The 17997-nt window shown below is 40.3% G+C and overlaps 1 protein-coding gene across 2 annotated transcripts in view; it reads right to left on the reverse strand.

Moving 5' to 3' along the window:
- PRDM2 (PR/SET domain 2) overlaps positions 1–13426 on the reverse strand; it is a 63745-nt gene extending 50319 nt beyond the window's left edge. For both annotated transcript variants that reach the window (XM_085080170.1, XM_085080171.1), the window contains exons 1-4: positions 13363–13426; positions 7055–7128; positions 626–743; positions 260–363 (exon numbers count right to left, since the gene is read on the reverse strand). In XM_085080170.1, the coding sequence (XP_084936296.1) occupies positions 260–363; positions 626–743; positions 7055–7063 (231 nt within the window). In that variant the 5' untranslated portion in view covers positions 7064–7128; positions 13363–13426. The remainder of the gene's footprint in view (positions 1–259; positions 364–625; positions 744–7054; positions 7129–13362) is intronic.
- Positions 13427–17997: the final 4571 nt, after the last annotated feature.

Below are 17997 nucleotides of genomic sequence, written 5' to 3' on the forward strand. Positions count from 1 at the left end.
CAGCAATAGACTGCTGAGGGGAGGTGTGATCCACACACAGCATACAAACAAGCAAAACAGCAATTTCAAACCATGCCAATCGTTTATAAAGCTTTATAATTCAGAATGGCTGCTCCATCCAAGTGTCTATAAATAACTGTTAGCAATGGCAGTAATAGATGGCAATTACCTTACATCAGGTCTATTTCTATAATCTCTGAAAATACAAGATATTGACCTGGTGACAGGCACATTTGTCCATTTACAGGCCATTTCTTACCTCCCACATATACACATTGCTCTTAACTTGAGATCTTTTCTTCTTGTCACCAACAAACGGTCCAAACTTCTTGCCTTTTAAAATTGACTTTGTTGCCCAGACACCTGAGGAGACACATATCAGGAATTAAAACTAATCTAAGTTATTTCAAGAAAATCTTCTACTTTCAATTCATATTTCTTAAGATCTTTACATGTGTCTGTCTCAGACTGGGGAGCTCTTCACTCTTCAAATGGGAATTATTTCAGACAAATACACCAGGTATCATCTCTACCCAGCACAGAGGGCACCATGCTTTCACAGCAACTCAATTTATGTGAGCTGCTGTCAAAATCTTCATTCTCTGTTCACAGCTGTAGCACTCACCAAGACGAGTCTTGTCAACAGCAGATGGGAAGAGCCTCACATCCTCAGGAAGGCCCCTAAGCACATGCTCAGGAACATCATCCAAGGTCTCCACAGCAACAGGAGAGTCAGTTGTGTTCTACAAGTCAAAAAGCCAACCACCATTAACGGGCAAAACCAACTGCACAACAGGTGATCAACCCACATGAGCTTCCAAACCTCCTGACTGGCAATTAAAGTACAATTTCCAAACTCACCACACTGAGGCTTATTTTACATATATTAGCAATTGTTTATTTCCCTTTTTTCAAAGGATGACTTCCAGGCACGGTCAATCAGTCCCCCAAACCCAATCTAAAACAGTTTCTGATCTTGCCTTATGTAACAAAGTATCCCCCATAAGAAAGACTAAAAAGTAACTGTAGGAGAAAACCAAACTCAAAGTTACAAGAAGTGCATACAGTTAAAAAACCCAAAAAGGTATTTGCACTGCAGATTGAAGCGAGGGTGTTTCAGTAAATTTATTTTCCAATGCAGTCACTAGAACTTGCACTTGGCATACACCATCTACTCTGCCATAGTGTAGCAGGATCTCCACCTGGAATGGGTAAGACATTAGCTATTTGCAGAGCTATGAATGGAGAGAGGGATCACACTGCTTTTGGTGCTGAATAATGCTGAAAGCAGGCAGACTCATCAACCCCCCAGTTAAACATCCTGAGGGTGAGGAGATGTGGCAGAGCTGATAAAGGACCTGATAAAGGAACAAACCTGCCTGAAGCTGCAGAGCTGGCACAGCTGCCTGGGGACACCTGACTGACAGTCCAGCAGTTCAGCTTGGAGAAGCAAAGACTTTTTAACAAGGTGTTCTGACACATCCCTTCTAGAGTGTGGGGAGATCACTCCCTGGAGTGGGGACACCCCTCAAGGACATCTTAAAGCCTATCCAGTGCCACCCCAGCCATGGGCAGGGACACCTTCCACTATCCCAGGTTGCTCCAAGCCCTGTCCAGCCTGGCTTTGAACACTTGCAGGGATCCAGGGGCAGCCAGAGCTTCTCTGGGCACCCTGAGAGGGTGATTCCTCCCCAGTTTCTTCCCAACAGCCAATCTAAACCTACTACCTGTCAGTGTGAAGCCATTTCCCCTTTGTCCTGACACTACAGTTCTTGGTGATTAAAATATGTGCATGTCAAGTTTACTGCTCTGCAACAAAGAGAATAAGCTAAAGGCAGTTTTTAAAGAGAATAAAAGGGTTTAAATAGTTATTATTTCAGTGTCATAAATGTTACTCATAATTCCTACATCAAGCAACAGCTCAGAACTTTAGCCAGCAGCTTATAATAAATACAAGAAGTTTTAAGATATTTTTATATTGAAGTTTGATAGGCAATATAAAGCTAATAAATTATTTACTGTCCAGAAAGTGATTACTTCTACTTTAAGGAGCCTTGAAGGTTTAATACTATGCTTATATTATTCATACTATTACTACTCACACTTGTCATAAAACAACCTGCTCCTTATTACCTACTTATAATTAACAAAATACTATTTCTGATAGAAATCACCAGAATTTCAAAGTTACAAGAATGCAAAGTTTTCTATAAAATGTCCACATTCTGAAAGAACTGTGCTTGGTGAGAACTAAGCCTTTATTGAACCACATGCCCTAAAAAAACTCCCTGCCCTGTGACATGGAGCTCTAATCATTCTGTTCAGCAACAAACACTGATGGTAATGGCAGGAACAATTCTAATACTAAGGATGCTATACCTAAGCTCTGAACCCATTTTTAGGAAAGGTAAAACGGAGAAATTTGTCCAAATAAACTCCAATTTTTTGGAAATTATTCTGGCTTTTACCTATAACCACAAAGCAGAAACACAATAGTAGTTTTCCATATACTGAGCCTTTGCTCCTCAGCACCCCATCTTTGCCAGGGTGCTGCTGTGGCAATGATTCACTGTGTTTGAAATCCTGACTTGCTGAGTGGAGTTACAAGAGCAAATCTTCTGCCAGTCTTAACTGCAACATTGAGGAAAATGATAAAACTGGAGTCAGAGCAAGGTTATTCTAGTGCTGCCTTCATAAGCCTTAACAGCTGCACAGAGAGCTCCCAGACAGCTATTTGTAGGGGAGAAAGACCCCAAATTGGAAACCATGGAAGGGAGAGAATGCCAAAAATCTCTTCCCATCCAAGAGTGAAGACACCAGAGAGAGGGAGAAATACTTATTCATTAGTTAGAATAGCTGAAGTCTATTCAAAGCAGAGCAAAGCTTTATTTTGCTTTTCCAACAACCCAAAAGCAAAAATACTGATGAAAGCAGCCTGATTTTAAGACATCTGTTAGCCTTGAACTGATATGCAAGAAGCCATGTCTGAGATAAAAAAGAAATATGCTCTTCTCAGCATATTTAAACATCTTTACAGTACATTACCCCAGGATTTCATCAGGGGAGAACCAAGCCTATTTTTCACAGTGATTTCTAACAAGTTACACACAGAGATAGAAGAGGGTGGCTGACAGCTCTCAGAATGCTGCACTTCCAGTTTCAAGTTAAAAGTGGGATGGTTTTCTGGCTGGCTTTCATCTGGGGGTTTGGTTTTCTTGGAGTCTGTTGCTCTTGGTTTGGGGTTTTGATGAGCAGTTAAAAACCTCAGCTGCTGATGAACAGTTAAAAATCTCAAGCCTGCAAATCAACTTTAACCTATTAAAACTTAAAACTGAGATTCAACTGATTCAGACAGAAGTGTACAGCACTGTGATACATCTTTGATTTTCCTGGTATATTCCTTAAGTCACACCTTCTTATAGCTGTAAATATCCCCAAACTGCTCTAATATTTAAGAAGTGTATTTGTATGGAGTAATATATAATCAGAACTTTATTGTGCATCTACTTAATAAATCAGAGATTAGCAGGATATTCAGAGAACACAACACTCAGACTCATCCAACACTTGTCATATTAATGGATTTCACAAGTACTAGAAAACTGGATTTAGCCTTGTACACAACAATAAATTTCACACCTCAAACGAATGGTAATAAGTAATCAAATTCAAAACAGTAAAACAAACAGTTTAGCTCAGTCAAATCAGTGCAATCTCTTTTTATTTGCAATTTAGATGTAGCTACTTGAAACTTATTCCAGATCACGACTTGTCCCCAAGCAATGTCTGTCTACAGTATTTCAAAAAGAAATACTGTATTTCAATCACTTTTCTACCAAGACTTAACAATCACATTTAAATTTACGTTTCTGTTTACAAAATTTACCTCTGGATAAGGATAGTGCACTTGTGCATGTCCTACAACCAACTTTTGCATTTATCTGAAGCCTTAACACAGTATTTTTCAATCCTTCCAAGGCCGCAGTTTTGAATACAAAAACACCTGAAGCTTATTTCACTTTTAAGCTTCTTACTCTGAAGTTCATCAGAAAATTACATTCTAGCATTCAAATTAGCCAGTATGAAGTGACTTTAGAACAACTCCAAAGGATCATTTGAGGGCTGAAGTGGTGCCTCAACTGAAACTATCCTTTCCTGTTTGCATCAAATCCAGAATCCACTCTGTACCCTTTAACACATTAAACAACTTTTCACACCACTTTCAATATAATTGTACTTATGGGCCAAGCACAGATTAGTCTGTAATGTTACAAACAGTATTTAAGCACAGTAGAAAAGGCACCTGTAACAAGATGCTTGCAGATGATCAGAGATTAGAGTGAAAAGTGCATCCTGACCAGTGCAATGAATGACAGATCCTCAGTTAGTGTCACGTTAGGGTGGAAACAGGATTAGGATAAATGAAAAGATACAGGAATGGATGCCACTGAAGGGGGAGGGAGATGGCAGAGAAGTTAAGAGGTAGTTGAGAAAGGGGAGCTGTTCCAGCTAGCACAGGGAAGCAGAAAGGTCTCTCCTTCTCCAGGCACCTTACCTGCCTACTCCTCTTTGCCACACTTTCACATAACTTGTGTGCTTGAAAATTAAAGATGTATTGGAAATATTTGCAATAATCATTGAAAAATTCAGAAGGAATTGGGGGAGGGAGTTTCAGTACAAGTGCAGGAGTCACTTGTTCCCATATTCCTCAGCACTTTTTAAATAACTGCCCATGCTGTTTTCCAGGTTCCCAAATTCCTCCTACTCTGTCTTACTGCAGTCTGAGATGTAGTAAATGCTACCAATCAAACCACATGTTTGCATGGAGTTTTTAAAATAAATTATTCAGCTATTCTGATGAACTAGTTTGCATATTACAGGAAAATCTCCTTTTAAAAGAAGACACATACTGCCTATCCTGAGACAGGAATCTTCCAAGAACCCCAAAAACATGAATTCCAACAACAGATGGGTTTTTTTAATCCTTCTCCTTACAACAAGAAGGCCATATCAAAGTATTTATGAAAAGGTTTTCCTCCACTACTTCAAGATTTCTGTGGGATAAACCACAAAACTAACAGACTTTTCACATAAACCAAATCAACACCAGCCCAGTTAGTTTCAGGGTCACCGAAGTCACACCAAAAGCAGAGACAAGCAGAATGAAAGAAATATGAGAACAGACCACTTGAAAGATGTTTGGCATCAGGCAAAAACATTTCTTATACAGACCTGGCACTACAACTTGTCAACAGTGAATGAAATGACAAGGGCACTGCAAGAAAAAAACACCACAGGGTTGATGCTAAATACACAATATGAATGGTCAGCGAATAACTAGAAGCCATATGGGATCCATGTGCTTTGGAAACCAAAGGTGAAAACCAGAAACACCAAGGAGGACCCTAAGGTGTTGTAAGAACTCCCAGAGGAAGTGTCACCTCACTCTTTAATTGTAAGGTGACACACAGCACAGCACAGCATTCAGGAGATCAGCAGTCCCCATAAGAAAGATGAGGACTTTTGACACAGCACAGAAATCTGATTTAATTCTCGAAACAGATCGGGGTGGAGGAACACAACAACAGACAGGACATGAGGGGACATGGACACAAATGGGACAGGAAACAGTCAATAATAACAATTACAGATTAGGATCTACAGTTTTCAGAGTTTTAGCAGAATGCAAAGCTTACTGGAATGACTAATAAAGCAGGATTATTCCTCAAGCAGACAGAGCAATAGGCTGCTGGCTTCATGCCACTAAGTGCATCCAAACAAATCTTACAGGTGAAAAAAATTCAAGTCTCAATAGAAATTGTGAAGCAACAGTTAACCCTGCTACCCCAAAACAGACTATTAATGCTTAAAAGTGTGCTAATGGAAATGTAATTTCCCTTACATATATATTTGTCATATATGTTATATTTGTCTACAGATATAATACAAGTATGTATTCTTACAATACATACTTCAGTGCTCTGATAGAGACTATATTTTACTTTTTACCTTTTTAATATGTGCATATATATTGAAGACTTTTTACTTTAAATGAGAGGAAAAAAAGCAACAGGAAGCATCCCACCAACCCATTCCATGCTGAAATTACTTATGCATTTCAGAGAAAATACACTTCAGCAAATGCTAACTGCACTCAGGGCTGCTGCTGATGAAATAAAAATGATAAAAGCACACATTAGCTACAGGCACTGAAGTATACAAAGCATTTTATACAACTGTGTGCTGTGGTTGTTTCTGACTCATAAAGCTTCTGTTCATGGCTGACTTTTTCAGCAAAGGAAAAATGCCTTTCCTGCACTGGGATATTCTATGGTCACATTCCCAGGCCAAAAGGCCTCTGCAAGATCAGCCAGAGAGAGAAGGACTTGTGAGAAATATTTGAGGCAACATGCACTTTTTCTATATCTCTAAGTAACACAACTGTGTGTGACAGACAGACGGGCAATTCCTACTTGAATAAACAAATGCAGAATCAAATGCTGTACAGTTGGTGCTGATTAAAACAACACCCTGCAGTCAGGATTCTCGTCACTCCATACAGCAAAGTGCTGCTCCACGAGGGAAATGTGCTTTGCCAGTGTTTCCACTTGGTTCCAGGAGAAATGCTTCAGATTCCACAAAAGTGTGAAGTTTCCCAATCAATCAATTTGTGGCAGATTGTTTACTGTACATTTGAAAAAGGAAAGTGACTAGAAGAAGATTTTAAAAAATGGAAGCCTTCAATTTTCAAGCCACTTTTCTAAGGAACTGAATTATTACATACAACTTTAGGAGGAAATAGAATTTTCTGGAGAAGCGTTCTTCGAAGAGGTGCCAGGAGTAATAACTTACACACTGCTAAAGGGAATTTAAAAAAACCCTCAAATCCATAAAATAACAGACATCTCACAAGCACACACACTGTAGAATGGATGATTATGAAATTTAATGAGACTGAAAATTTTAAAGAACATTTTTTTAGTGGATGATTTACTTTTCTTATTAATAATTAACTGTTCTAAGTATTTTGATAAAGTCTTGCATTTCTACTCACCTGATTCATTTTGAATTCCTGTTGTGTTCTGAAAAGATACACACAACAAAGAAACTCCTTTGATTACATGAGCCCTAAAAAGAAAAACAGACAATTGTAACAAGTACCTTTGTACAAATTTACATTGAACTGAAAGTACACACAGAGCTGCAGTTTCTCTTCCTAAATCATCTGTGGAAAAGGAGTGTTTTGCTTTAGAGAAAATCTGCTCCAAGTTACAGATTTGTTATTAGAGCTCAAATGTGTCTGAATAATCTCAAGATGGGTATCTAGCATGAACCTTTCTCCCACTTTAAATGGTGATGAAACAGATGTGCTCAGGTAGGATTATTCCATTTGTTTTTTAAAGTAAGGTATTTTGCTCAAGATCAAGTACTTTTAAGAACTTTACAAGTCAAATCTCTTTAGAATTTTACATTAAGGCATTATGGAAGGCCTTATGTGGTTTTCAAATTTAAAAAATGCATGTATTGAGTCTCTACTCTTCCATATTAGAAACAGGAAAATATGCCTTAAAATTGACCTTTATTGAGGTATTTTATTACACTAATGCATTATACATTCCTTTTTAATAAAAGCCTGAGATTTCAAAAGGTGTATGACAGACATTCCTAGTTCAAGTAGGGATCAAATTTGGGAACTCACAACAAGGTAAAGCTAATCAGAATGCCTTATCTAAGGGTCGAGGACATCACCTCACTTCCTTGCTTTGTCAATGCATACAAAAAAACTTCTTTGCAAATTAGGCCGGAAACACTTTCAGTCCCATTGCCATACAGAATTTCCAATAGATTAACATCCTCCATTTTTGGAAGTTAACTGGTCCCTCTTCACTTTTTTCAAGTACTGCTATTTCTTCCCTGTCTTCACTTTTCCTACAACGATGTCCAACTGAATTTTTTTGCTAAGTACTCTGCATAGGCACTAACATTAAATTTAAAATAAGTTCAAGCAGAATCTTCTCCAAATAAATTTCACATAATCCCTCACATCTTTGAACTGAAAGAATTCCTAACACTGTGCAACACTGACATCACTGCCAAGCATCATTCAAATGTTACACTGCTTAGGAAATCCATAAGAAAAGGAAAAAATGTCCTTGGAAAGGATATTTCTGTTGTATACAGATCTTCCAGGATTAACTCCTTTCATCCTGGTGTTTCCATACCATGTGAGCATTAAGACAAAGAGCTGAAACATCTGCATTTCAGTTCCCGTTTTGCAACTGATTCTGTGGGATTTAAAGTTTGCCAGCAAAGAGCAGTTCTGGGCTAAGGAGCTCCATGTGAACAGCTTGTTCACATCCAAAGGAAAACAGTCCTTTTGGAATGCATTAGTACTAACTTCCCAACTTATTTCAGTGTTTCAGTCAGGATAAATTGCTGTACTTTGGCTGAGGCCTGAACATCAGGGAAAAACTCAGCACTCCTATTCATTGTTCATTGGGACAAAACCCACACAACAGCAACTTATAAATGAAGTATTTTGCACAGCAAGAGAGGCATCAAATAATTTCCTAGTATAAAACCCAACTTATTTTTAGTATCAAATGTCTCATTTTTCCATCCTTTTACAATATTTTTGTACAATTACTCACATAAAGCCAAAGAAAGCCAGAACCTTTGATGGACACAGGAGCACAGCCTGAGGAGCACCAGTAACATGTCGTTACTGTCTCCAGTAATAAATTACTCAAAAAATTTGAAAAGCATACAAAATAATTTTGCTTTCTTTCACTTGAGCAGTAAAAATACACTTTTCTTCTTTTTCGTATACTAATTCAAAGTTATTTTGCTTTGAATTAATAGTTGACAAAGACTTTTCAAAACAAAAATAATATTTTTACAAAAATTTGTAAATATTTTTTTCAACTTGTATACAACTGGTTGTATCCAAACCTCTTAATGGTATTTCTTTGGAGATGACAACAAATCTCAATATGCTGATGTAGTTAAACATCCACACAACACAGTTTAGGCAGACTCCTAACAGACTGAACTACTCTATATTCTTTCAACTACCAATTATGAGGGAAACCACTTGAGATTAAAACACAATTAGGTGAGAAATTAAATTTGCAGAAAACCAAAAGCTTCAGCAAGTATTTTTAAAGCTATTAATTTAAAACACACACTTCATATTAAAATTTTATACCTGCAATTCTGCAATTTTTTCTGTCTTCCACATTACTTATTTTGTCAACAGTGAACTCAACAATGTGGAAAGCAAGATTAATTGCATTGGAAAATAAATAAAATTAATACTGTACACAATCTTGGGTACAGCCACCAGTTTTCTTTCCACCTAAATAAAATATCATAAGAACAGAAGTATCTGTAACAGTAAACTTGGGGTTTAACTTTTGGTACACAAAGTCCAACAATTCAAGAAAATCTCAAACCAATTCCACAACTGCTGCCCAAATCTGAGTTCTCAGCACAAGCACTGAGCAGCAGCAAGGTCTCTACTCTCCTCCTGCAAGCAGCAACATGCTGTGCCTCCAAACCCCAAGGAACTCCCCAGCACACACAGACAGAGCCATGCAGGATTTCCCAGGAAAGCCCCAAAGAAAACCACACTGCTCTGGGGTGTCAGCGGGGGAATTTGTCATTTGTTAAGTTTAAAGACACAATGATGACCCTGTGAAAGCAGCTTTAAAGTTAGCAATTGTCCACAACTGCACAGCTTGGAAAAAGTCAGTCAGCAGCTCTGTTAAATACAGGTAACAACTATTTTCACCCAACCTGCCCTCCAAACTCAACAGCAACATAAACTATCAAAGAGCTGAATATTGTTGATAACATCTACCACAGTGAACTTTAGCCACTCACTGAAATCCTTAAGAAAAGAATAATAAAGGTTCTATGCCAAAAGTGAAGCACACACACCAGCAACCTGAATTTTCAAAATTAATTCTCAGAAAACGGTGCCAAGTCATACTGATTTTAAACTACTACTTACTGCTGTATCTCATGAGTACAAAAATACTACACACTTACTCAAGATGTTAAAGCATCTGGGAAACAAAGAAGAGATAGAAGACCTACTTCACAGTCTTAAGAGTCTCGGGAAAATTAATTTTTCAGAAAGGCTCAGTTTTAGGCAAAAAATTATATTTAGTCAGAGAAGAATATAGAAGGCATTTGTATTTAAGGAAATACTGTGGTCTCTAAAACAAAATGCTGGAAGCAAAAATTATTTTGACCTTATTTTTGAATGAATCTATGCTTCAGAGTTTTAAATATTCCCTTAGAAAACCTATATCTTGTTAGGAATAAGGTCTGCAAACAAAAACAAGTAATTTTATTCAAAACCAGCACTGAAGATCATCTGTTTCTAACTCAATCAGACTGAAACAGACTAGTAAGTACTCCTAGGTTTTATTAAGTAGTCTGTATTCCGATTTTATAAGCCATATTTCTGATTTGTACATGTGGGGTTTTTTAAAATCCCAGAATCAAGACGCATTTTCAAAGAGAATGTCGCTTCTGATTCAGAGAAAGGAAAATCCAGGCATGAGAGTATCAATCCTATTTTGGAAGCTGAAAATGGGACATGCATTACGTCACTGCTCCAGTAAAAACATGTTCATTAGAGAACCAGGAACAACTTGAAAGTCTCCACAGCCTGTTTTCCTAATGACCAGCCTGGGACACTGCACAGCTCTTGGCTTTGTTTTACTTTCTAGCTGCAGCACATGACCATTTTTTAAACATCAGGACATTTACATTTTCTCAGTTCAATACTGAAATACGCTCAGCCACGGATTTTCCGTGCATTAGGCGAAACAAAGCTCGCCAATTTAGAAAAATAAAGTTTGTGTTAACTCCAAAAGATTAAAATATGTATCTGATAAGGCAGCCTGTTTCTACTCACAGGCACTTAAATGCAAAGACACTTCCAGTTACTCAAGGCTGCCTGAGTAAGAACAGAGAAAAAATGGGCAAACAATGATTTTCTGAACACTAAAATCTATTACCTATTGTCCAGTAAGAAAAAAGCCTTTGCTTACTGCCACGTAACCAAATGAACTGTTATACCTCAGGAAGGTTTATTCAGGTAACCAAGAAAATAAGCCAAGAAATCACCAACACAACACAAACCCCAACTTTATTAATTAAACAGCAACTAGTCAAGAAGTCAACAGAAAATAACAAGTCTATAACAAGTGCAAATATGCAGAAACACCATTCCAGTCTTCAGATATGAGTGCACTTTAATTTGACTTGCAAATGCAGTAAAACCCCATGAAAATTTTCTCAGATAAGTACATTGTTGATTTACTACTACGTGAAAAAGTCCACTTCAGTAATTTCTTTTTACAACACAGGACTCATCCTCCCACTTTTGACTACAGCATGTTTCATACAGAGGGAGAGAAGAAACCTTTTTCAGCTCTTTTTTCAGCTTATTCTCAGTGGAGAAAAAAACACATTGGCAAAAGAAATTTTGCCATTTGGTGGGTTCAGTATCAGGAGCATATCAGCCTTTCCATGCTAACAAGTTCAACAGCAAAGGTACTGCAGTACTTCAAATAGGTTTGCCAAGGCAGGAATACATTCCTGGTCATCTCTAAACCTCTCTGAACTTCTGCTTTCAACAAAGAGACATCCAGAAGCAGCATCTCCCTTTTATACACTTCATACTTCTTGTTTACCCCTAAGGAGCAAGGCTTTTGTGTGTAACAGTGAAATGGGAATATCACTGCACTGCAGGATGGACTTCCACAGCCATTTCTGTTGTTAAAGAAAAAGACTTTCTGCTTTACTTCCCTTCCAGTCTCAAGCAAATGTTCAATAGTAAAAAACGGATGTGTTACACAAATGTACATTTCTTGCCCACCTTCCATGCTGTGCTGGTAGAAAGCTGCTCTTTGGATTCCCATAAAACAGGCACCAACTCAGCAATCTCCAAACACCATACTTATCATGGCATTTCTAGCAAAAATACTGTATCCAAAGTGATGATTTGCCCTTTAATTAACATAACTAGGGTTTCACTAAGTGCCACTTATTTTTATGGTCGATGCCATGGACTGTGGAGACACTGCTGTCCCAGCAAATCCTGGGAGCCACATCCTTGAAAACCAACAGGTACCTCCACATGGTTCTCACTGCTGTCTCTGCAAGTCCAAAGGTTCTTTTGTTTCTTAAAAAGTCACAGCCTCATCTATCAGTGATGCAGATCTCCGTCTGAAAAGTTCCAGTGCTCTCACTGATTCACCACTATGCTTTCCCACAGGTGGAAAAGCTGGAAATCTCTCTCTACATCAAAGAAAGCAGCCCCAAATTCTTACCATGCCCATCATTTTTATTGAAATGTGGTGTCAGAAGACAAGAAAATAGAACCATGGAATGGCTTGGGCTGGAAGAGACATCAGAAGCACAAGCAGCCCTGCTATTTCTAGAGCTGTCCACTGCTGCTCACTCAAATGTGAAATAAGAAAAATAGTTTTCTTGCCACTGAATGATCATTTAGCAGGTGCAGCCACACCACCTTCTCTTCCTTCCTCAACAGGTGAAAACAATTTTAAGTATTCTTTACTACTTTAGAATGGAAATTTTGCAGCATCATATGAATTTGAAACCACTGGAAACTTCACTTCAGGTACCTGCCTGTGAGACAGATGGTTATCAGCAATGCTCCACAGGCTGCTCTGGCTTCAAATAAAAAATGCACTTAAGATACATCTCTTGAGCTGTTCTAAATGTTTTACATGAATATTTTTCAGCTCACCCCAAACATTTTCCCCCCGCGGTACCACTGCACCATCGTGAGTTATTCCCCGACTTAGAAGAATAATTCATGGATGGACATTTCAAATGAGAGAACCAATTGGGGAGTTAATTTCTCCAAGCTCTGCTCGCCCAGCCTGGCAGAACGTGACCTGCAGGAGCCTCAGGGCCTGCGAAGTATTAGAACTTCTGCAGACACTTTCAAAGAGCAGAGTTCTCCCAGCATCGGGCTGGCAGCGGCCGGAGCCAGCCGGCACTTCCGAGGCGGCATTTCCAAGACAAAAAAAATTGAAAAAGCCGCCCAGGGGATGGAGCATCTTCTCCCACGCGGCCTCTCCCGCCATCCTCCGCCCTCGCCTCCCCTCCCCGCGGCGCTCCCGCGTCCCGCCGGGCACAGCTCCGCACCTGCCAGCGCTGCCCTCACGCCCCCGCCCGCCGCCTCCCCGCGCACCCCGCGCCGGCTCCGCACCCGCGGCAGCCTCCGCGGGCTCCTTCCCTGCGCCGCCGGCCCTGCCCGCCGCCCTCCCGGCCCGTCCCGGCCGCTCCCGGCGGGTCCCGCCGCTCCCCGCTCACCCGGGCCCCGCTGGCGGCGGAGCGCCTCAGCGCCGGCACCGTCCGGGCGCCATCTTGTCTCCGGCCTCGGAAGTGACGTTGGGGGGAGGCCGCGGGCAGAGCGCTCGGCGGGACCCCCGGAGCCCCTGTGTGCCCCTCAGCGCCTTCGTGGCCTTCAGCGCTCTCGTCCCAAACTGCCCCTTCCTGCCCTTCATCGCCTTCATCGTCCTCATCCCCAACAGCCCCTTCCCGCCCTTCATTGCTTTCATCCCTCTCATCGCCCTCATCCCCAACTGCCCCTTCCTGCCCTTCATCGTCCTCATCCCCCTCATCGTCCTCATTGCCCTCATGCCCCTCATCGCCCTCGTCTTCCTCATCTCCCTCGTCCCCAACAGCCTCTTCCTGCTCTTCGTCGCCTTCATCATCCTCATCCCTCACACCACCTTCCTGCCCTTCATCGCCCTCATCCCGAACAGCCCCTTCCCGCCCTTCATTACTTTCATCCCCCTCATCATCGTCCTCCTCATCGCCCTCATCCCCAATACCCCCTTCCTGCGCTTCATCGTCCTCATCACCCTCACCGCCCTCATCCCCACCTTCCCACCCTTCATCGCCTTCATCCTTCTCATTCCCAACATCCTCTTCATCCCCAAAAGCCCCTTCATGCTCTTCATCGCCCTCATCTCCAGCACTCCCTTCATCCCCAGCACTCCCTTCTGCCCTTCATTGCCTTATTCCCACTCATCCCCAAAATCCCCTGCCAGTCCTTCATGATCTTCATCCCCAACAGCCCCTTTTGCCTTCAACCCCTGTATTGCCCTCACCCCCAGCAGCCCCTTCATCACCTTCATTCCCTTCTCCCTTCTCCATTCTGTTGGTTCTCTTCACTGTGGGCACTGACCTCACAGCCCAGGCTGGCTCTGGGTTGGGACCCATTTGTGCTGCACATAAATTTACTGTTCCATCTAAACCAAGTTTTTCTCGTTGCAATTTCTGAGCAAGTACCTGAGAGGAAAAAAAACAAAACATAATCACCTCCTGGGAGATGTCTGTATTTGTACTGCAGGACATAACAGTGTCACTGCTCTTAATTTCTCTCCCCTGAATGTTCTATTCATAATGCAGCCGAAGGTGGATTCCTCCCAGACTAGGACTGTATTTCACCTGGAATTGTTAAGAACATGCCGTTTTCCCAGAGGAAAATCCCTGACTTAAACCTGTAGGAATGAAAGACATGAATACAGTTACAGATAAAAGTAAGTTCAGAAATATTTTACATTTATTTGATTATTTACATCAATGAGTAACATTAAAACTGTCAGTAAGGCTGGACACACAAAGTATAGCACCAGCAGAGAGGAACCCCATTTCACTCCATGAAGCAAGTAGCCAAGCAAATCACCTGTCTGCCCAATCTTATCAAAACAAAATTTTTTTAAAACAATCCACCATATTTCCAAGAAACATAGCTATGAAGACAACCTTTCAGACATTTGGAAGACACACACTACCAGAGAATTTGAACACCTCTGCAGTGATGCTTAGCTTTGGCAAGCAATAGCAGACTGAAAAATAACAGGACACAGTGAACTTTCTACCTGGAGTACTCAGGATGCATTTATATTACACCGTGTTTAGGTACACCATAATCAGTTAGAAACCTCTAATTTTAGTAGTAAGAAAACCTCAAATATGTTTAAACTACTTTGACTTATTAGACTAAATTAGTTCTAATTTATCTGTATTAGCATTTAATTTTATAATTAAGCTAAGCTCGTTACACCTGTGTAAGTTTGGGGGTTATTTGAAGAAAAATCAAGGCTCCCATTTAACATGTGAGAACAATCAGAACAAATTAAATCTCAGAACAAATTACCCAACTAGCTAAAATATGAACCTTTCTACATTTGAGATTAAGTATAAGGTTTCCCATAAGTATCATGAAAAACAGAAATGATAACTTTTCTCCACACACATGTGTGTACAAGTCATCTTTATTTTCCCTGCATTTACACCGAGAGTATCTACCATCTGGTGGTGTTCCAGGGGACCTGCACTTTCGATTTACAATTTTGGGTGGTCAGACAAGCCTACAAATCTTTACTTGATTAAAGTTATGGACCTTTATTTTTTTTTTATTTTGTAAACATCAAAATCCCTGCTGTTGTGCTCTCTAAAATGATGAATTAGCTCTTCTGGTTACCTAGAGGTGTGTAAGCACACAGGAGAGACAAATACAAGCAAAAACATTTTTTGTAAATCTTGGATGTCTGACTGAATATATTTCAGGGTGAGTGAAAAGGTGACTCATGGTTAGAGAAAATGAACTTCTTGTGTGTGAAAATCTTAGTGAGCCATGGCAAGAAAAAATATTTCGAGAAAACTTTTTTTTTATCAGAGAGTTTAAAGTAGCCTTGAAAGTAGGTGGAGTCCAGTGACACCAGTAAGGCCAGTTCTTCTCTTGTTAAGTGGGACAAGGTCTCTTTTATCATAACTTTCTGTGCTGTTCTGGTTTGTCCTTATAAACATAGAAGACAATATGCTGCATGTTATGGCTCTGGGAAAGACTGAAATGATCAGCTTGCTGGTTATTAATAGCTCTGAATTTAAGCAATATTGCCATCTTCTTCTAGAAGTGTATTTTTGGCAAATAAAGAATCGACTGAACTGCTGAGATATTTTGGGAAGTTGTGCTCAAAATGTCCTAGGGAATGGGACTCTGAAAACTCCAGCTTCTTTCATTTCCTACTGGTTTAGGTGAGCCCTTCTAACCTCAAGGTCCTTCACAGTCCTCATTTCTGCTTTCTACGGCCTCCACCAGTAGCGGGTTTTGTTATAAAAATCTAATTTTTCACCGCTTAAAGCAACGTCCAAGCTTTCACACAGTGGTTCATGGTTTGGTTGTCACTCTTGGCTGTGTTGTCACTCGCTGGTTACATTGTACAAAAGTTCCTCCTCTGCTGAGCCACGAGTGCTGCTTTTCCTACAGTTATGGAGTAGTGCCTTTTCAGGACCATTTTATGGAATTGGTCATGGGTTATACCTCGTTAGCCTTAGATATTTGGGTTCCATGTCCTCCTCCAAGGAGCTTCCCCACAATTCCCACTCGACTGATTTTATCAAAAGGGTAACCAGGATGTCTGATGGGGCAGGGGAGGGCTGTTAACCCAGTTATGTTGATTCATTCCCTGTGATCACTCCCTCACAGGTTGTGATCCCAAGACTTTCTCCCTGTTTTACACCAGAGATGACTCCTGTCCCAGACTGATCATTGCCCTCTCCAAGCTTTTGAGGTCTTCAGCAGGTAAGGACTTGATAGAAGGGGTTGGGTTGGATTGGACCTTAAGGGTTATCCAGTTGTATCCCCCTGCCATGGACAGGGACACCTTCCACTGTCCCAGGCTGCTCCAAGCCCTGTCCAGCCTGGCCTTGGACACTTCCAGGGGTGGGGCAGTTGTGCTAAGATGGACAATGTAGCCATTTCCTGACTCCTACTCACACTGACTGGCTAAAATTCATCTGTATCAATTACAGTAACAGCTGTACAACAGTAAAGATAAAGTTCACTAAAATGTAGATTTATCAATGAGATTGGACAATCTCCATTGCAAACTAGGACAGATATTTTAGAACTGTCTCTATAAACTGATTTGAACACTACCAGATTTGGTCCAGAAAATTGATGACCATGAGTTTTTTAGCTGAATTAATCACCTAAACTTACTAAATCAATAAATATTTATGTTGAGAGAATATGTTGGCAATACTTCATGGAAGAAAAAGCAGGTAAGAATCATTTCCAATTCTTGATTTTTCTACCTACTACTGGTGTAGTGACATGCTGGCTTAGGGGATGAAACAGCACTGAGAATGGAGAAAGCACCTCATTGTCTGTATTCCTGCTTCTTCCAACTTCCAGCTGCTGGTCAGGCAGAACCTCTGAAGTGCTGTATGGATGTTGTAGGCAAACCATGAGTAACCGATATGTAACTTTTTCTTTGTTGGAAGCATTTTAAAAATAAAACCAGACTTGATGACTAGGAGGCAATGCATAATAATCTGAAGCTTTTCTGATATGAACATGTTCATTTTTTCCTGTAAAAATGCCATCAGTATTCCCACCACTAGCTGGGGCTCAGGTACAGCTTACCGAGAATGCAGTTATCATGCATCTACATCAGCCTGCAATGAGGAGTCTTTAATTTTAATATTCTGCCTGTACATTTCTTCACCCATTTCTTTTTGTCAGGTATATGGAATCTTAAGTCTTTCTTGTGGCTCTTGCTCACTTTTCTGCATGAAATGCAAGCATGGTTTACCTTCTCAATAATTCTATTGCTACTTTCCCCTCAATCAAGCATGTTTATTGTGTTAGTAAGTTAAGTATTAATCATGGCAAAATGAGCTAGAAGAATTCATTGGGAAAATTGTTTTCAAGGAGAAACTTCATAATTATGAGTTAAACATTTCTTAGCTTCAGCCCTACCAGGTTTAAATGAACAGGTGGCAGGGTTTGCCTCCCTGTGAGAGGTGATTAATAGTAATGTGTGCTTTCATGAGCTCACTAATATTTTGTCTATCACAAAGACACAGATCTTAGTGCCACGAGTAGTTTCCTCAGGCTAAATCCAGGTCTGGATCACAGAGGGAACTTTA

Source organism: Lichenostomus cassidix, chromosome 21 (genome assembly GCF_008360975.1).
Source record: "Lichenostomus cassidix isolate B80296 chromosome 21, HeHo_3.0, whole genome shotgun sequence".
NCBI classification, from domain to species: domain Eukaryota; kingdom Metazoa; phylum Chordata; class Aves; order Passeriformes; family Meliphagidae; genus Lichenostomus; species Lichenostomus cassidix.